The 3,970-nt window shown below is 32.4% G+C and overlaps 2 protein-coding genes across 2 annotated transcripts in view; one reads left to right on the plus strand and one right to left on the minus strand.

The window, feature by feature from the left end:
- Uck (Uridine-cytidine kinase) overlaps positions 1–2,438 on the plus strand; it is a 9,302-nt gene extending 6,864 nt beyond the window's left edge. Inside the window, 3 exon segments of the mRNA XM_011306346.1 lie at positions 888–1,046; positions 1,216–1,362; positions 1,823–2,438. Of these exon segments, the coding sequence (XP_011304648.1) occupies positions 888–1,046; positions 1,216–1,362; positions 1,823–1,953 (437 nt within the window). The 3' untranslated portion in view covers positions 1,954–2,438.
- A 940-nt stretch (positions 2,439–3,378) lies between these two features.
- On the minus strand, positions 3,379–3,964 carry ubl (Ubiquitin-like protein 5). Its single transcript, XM_011306223.1, has 3 exons — positions 3,936–3,964; positions 3,660–3,842; positions 3,379–3,541 (listed from the first exon to the last, which is right to left on the minus strand). The coding sequence occupies exons 2-3, from the start codon at positions 3,835–3,837 to the stop codon at positions 3,498–3,500; spliced, it is 222 nt and encodes a 73-aa protein (XP_011304525.1). The 5' UTR covers positions 3,838–3,842; positions 3,936–3,964; the 3' UTR covers positions 3,379–3,497.
- Between the last annotated feature and the right edge of the window lie 6 nt (positions 3,965–3,970).

Below are 3,970 nucleotides of genomic sequence, written 5' to 3' on the forward strand. Positions count from 1 at the left end.
AGTCCTCCAAGATCTCCAGGTCCTCCAAGTCCTACTCCACATCCTCCAGGTCCTCCTCCAAGACCTATTCCAAATCCTCCAGGTCCAATACTTCCTCCAATGCCTGCTCCCAGACCTACTCCTAGATTTCCACCGCATCCTCCACCCAAACCTCCAATTCCTGCTCCAATTCCTACCCCAATTCCTGCTCCGAGCCCATGGCGATGGCACGAGAGACCACACCCTTTAGATTTACCACAAATTCCTCCAATACATTCTTTTATACAACACAGACATCCCTCAGTCGCGGTAAACCACGAGACACAGAGCAGGCCCATCAGCGAGATCCACTGAATATTTCTTCGATCCATTTTACCAATGGATCGGATTTTTCGATCTCAAATTTATCTCCACCGATCGTTTCCTGAGGATCGAACATTCATTTATTATAGATTTATTACAGACTCCTGCAGTGATGAATTTTTATTCTCAGATTTTAATATTTTTAATGACTCCAATCGATTAACAATCACAAAATAAATTTTTCAATTAAGAAAAACGCTTTGGAATAGATTTGAGAAAAATTGTGGGATAAATCAATTGATTGAACTTACGATTTCGTTATTTGGATGACTAGCTTTTCGTCCGAGGGACTAATCAAAATTCATTCACTCCACTGTAAGGCATTACAATTAAACGAAGCGAAAACTTTTATACCCATTCATGTGTCTCACGTGGGGAAATTATAGCGACAGACTGAAAATTTTGGTTCCTGTTTATAATTGTATAAACTGCGATGTTTCCATCTTTCTCAAAACATTCATCGAATGCACTTCCTCATTCCTGAATTCATCATGTCATTAACCGGAACATTGGTAAAATCCCCTGATGTTATTGATAATTAATGTTTTTCTGTTTCAGAATAAAAAATCAAATAACGACAATTTACCCGGCTGACGTGGTCCTCTTCGAGGGAATTCTAGTTTTTTATTTTCCAAACATTCGGGACTTATTTCACATGAAATTATTCGTCGACACTGACTCCGACACTAGACTTGCCAGAAGAGGTAAATATTAATTATTCAATAATTAATATTTTCACACGAATGAATGTCAAATTTTCTAATCAATTTGATAAATTTTTTATTATTACTCAGTGGCATAAATATTGTCTCTCTTTTTTCTATGAAAATAAAATTCAATTAATGGGTTAAAATAATTATTAATAATTTTCAGTTCCCCGAGACATCAAGGAACGAGGAAGAGACTTGGATTACGTGTTAAATCAGTACATGAATTTCGTTAAGCCAGCATTCGAAGAATTCTGCTTACCAACTAAGAAATTCGCTGACGTGATCATCCCCAGGGGTGCAGACAACACAGGTAATCCATTATAATTAATAATTCATCACTACATAATAAAGAAACTAGATTTTATCTCATCACTTCAAAAATCAATAAAAAATCACTCGGTGATCACGAAAATTTCGCAAATAACTAATTAAATCTCAATTACTCCCCTCAATTTATCCATTAATTCATTCATTTATTATTTCTCAAATCAATAAAAAACTAAATCAATTGAATGAATTCGAGTAAATAAAGTCAGGAAAATAATTTTTATCAGTGTGTCCCCTCGATAAATCAAAACAATTCACTATAATTTAATCTTCACCCAGGGATTTTATTTATTTACTCAAAACTTCTTCTGTAATAAAAGAAATATAACAACATCAATTGCAAGTATGGGTGCTGCCCGGTGGTTGTACCTTGAATGCGTTGACGAGGATGATGAAAGAGAAAAGAAGAGAACATACGAAAATTGGTAATTGTATGTTTACAGTGGCGATAGACCTAATAGTTCATCACATCTGGGACATTTTGCATTTGAAAAAGGCTGATACCAGTGCTGGGCAGCATCCATGCATCCAGCTACGTCGCACATCAACACCTTCAGACACCGTCAGCAGATGATAAACCACTGATAACAATTAATCCATAAATATTATAAATCATAACTCACAACTAGTGCATCCGATTTTTATTTCCATTATTCGAGTCCCTCCGAGTACTTTTGATACATTTTCATTGACATCCAGATATTTTTTATCCAATTGTCCATTGGATTTTTACTTCTCCATTCTAAAGTTCAATTATTGGTAATCCGGAGCTGAATGGATATCTTTCTCTCAGTGAATTTATCGTTGATATTTCCAGGAGTGGGAGAAATTCCATTTTTTTTTCTCTAGATCTTACCATTTTTTAATAAAATCTTTTGATACGATCCAGAATCCAGAAAGGTTTTTCATAGAAATTATTACATCTTTGGTTCTTCAATATTTAATAATTGTTGGTTAAGTGCATGCTCGTAAGTGTAAGGTAATTATTATGGAACTGCCATTGTAATCTGAGCGGGAACAGTTATTGATAATAAAGATGAGAGCAGAAAATAAAATCGAGTCAATCTGTTTTTCATTCCGAGTGGAAAATATCCCAGTGGCTATTTCACCTGCAATCAAATTTTTATTCTACTTCTCCCATCAATTATTACATCAACAATATAATACTTAACGGTTAAATATTAATTATCACTTTTTTAATTGAAATCTCCACTATTTAATGATTTTAACTTCAAAAACAAATATTTCGCAATTGAAAAAAAAAATCGCTGGATCTTTTTTTTTGTTTATAATCTGTGATAATTGTTATAAAAAGAGATAAATTGAAATAAGTCGATAAAAAATGAAATAGCCATTTAATGCCATTTGCCATTTGGTTTTTCTGAGGAATAAATTATTAATGGAGACTCTGGAGTTTATAATTTTGGATTTTGTTTCAGTGGCAATAGATTTGATAGTCCAGCACATAAGAGACTTCCTGGGGAATCGGGGACGAGTCACTGTGGAACCTGAGAGTCCAATTAGTCGATCAGAAGGCCATTTCAAGAGGCCGCATTAAACAGTGAGGACTACAACGATTTATTTAGTTGAATAATGACTCAAAAAACATTTTTATCATCATTGTTATAGATAAAAGGCTTTGTGACAATTATTTCATTTGATTTGAATTTTTTATTCAATTTCGAGACGCTAAGAATTAATATCAATTTATTTTTTGAGAAATTATGTTCAGTTTTTTGTGGAATTATAGTTCTTCATCGTTTCTCGGGTTTAATAATTAATTTTCTTTATTTTATTCTATTTTAGTTGATGATTGGAGTTGATTAAAAATTGCCCAACCAAATACTAATTTATTCAAGAGGTTTTTTTTACAATTTAGATGTGGATATTTGATCAATTAATTAATGCTGTTTCATTGTTTAGAATATTTAATGTGTTCTTTGTTAAAAGTTTGGAATATGAATTTATACGAAATTAAAATAAAAAATGTACAAATTCGTTAAAATTAAAAAAATATATTCATGATTTATTATCTCTTACAAAACTGTGGTGAGTACAGAGTCGATATTAATTAAATAAACAAAATGTGGAGATATAAATTCGATTTATTTTTAAATTCTACTGATAGTACAACTCCAGATTCATCCCGTCGTGAATTTCATCTGTAGGATTTTAATTAAGGATTTAATTGTAATTAAGATTTTTCTGGAAGACGAGAACTAATTGTGAGATTAAATGAGTAAAAATTAAATAAATAGATTGTTATTGTCAAAAGGATACAATCCTGGAGTTTGATGTGATCTTTGTAAATAGTGTACCACTTCTTCAGCACAATTTTCTCCCAATGAGTTCCAGTTTGTGCAGCAATTAATTTTTTGAGATCTCCAATGGTATCATCTGGATTGCATTTCACTCTAACCTTTTTCCCCAGGCGATCGTTGCAAGTTATCTCTAGCATTCTCCCTGAAACCATCGATTCCCGAGATTAATAACAATATTCTTAACATTTATTAATTAAATAGACGACGAAATGAGAAATTAGAATAATTGAAATACCTTGAAAAAAAGATTCGACGAATATCAGAAACTTC

This window comes from Fopius arisanus, unplaced genomic scaffold (genome assembly GCF_000806365.1).
Source record: "Fopius arisanus strain USDA-PBARC FA_bdor unplaced genomic scaffold, ASM80636v1 scaffold00046, whole genome shotgun sequence".
NCBI lineage: Eukaryota > Metazoa > Arthropoda > Insecta > Hymenoptera > Braconidae > Fopius > Fopius arisanus.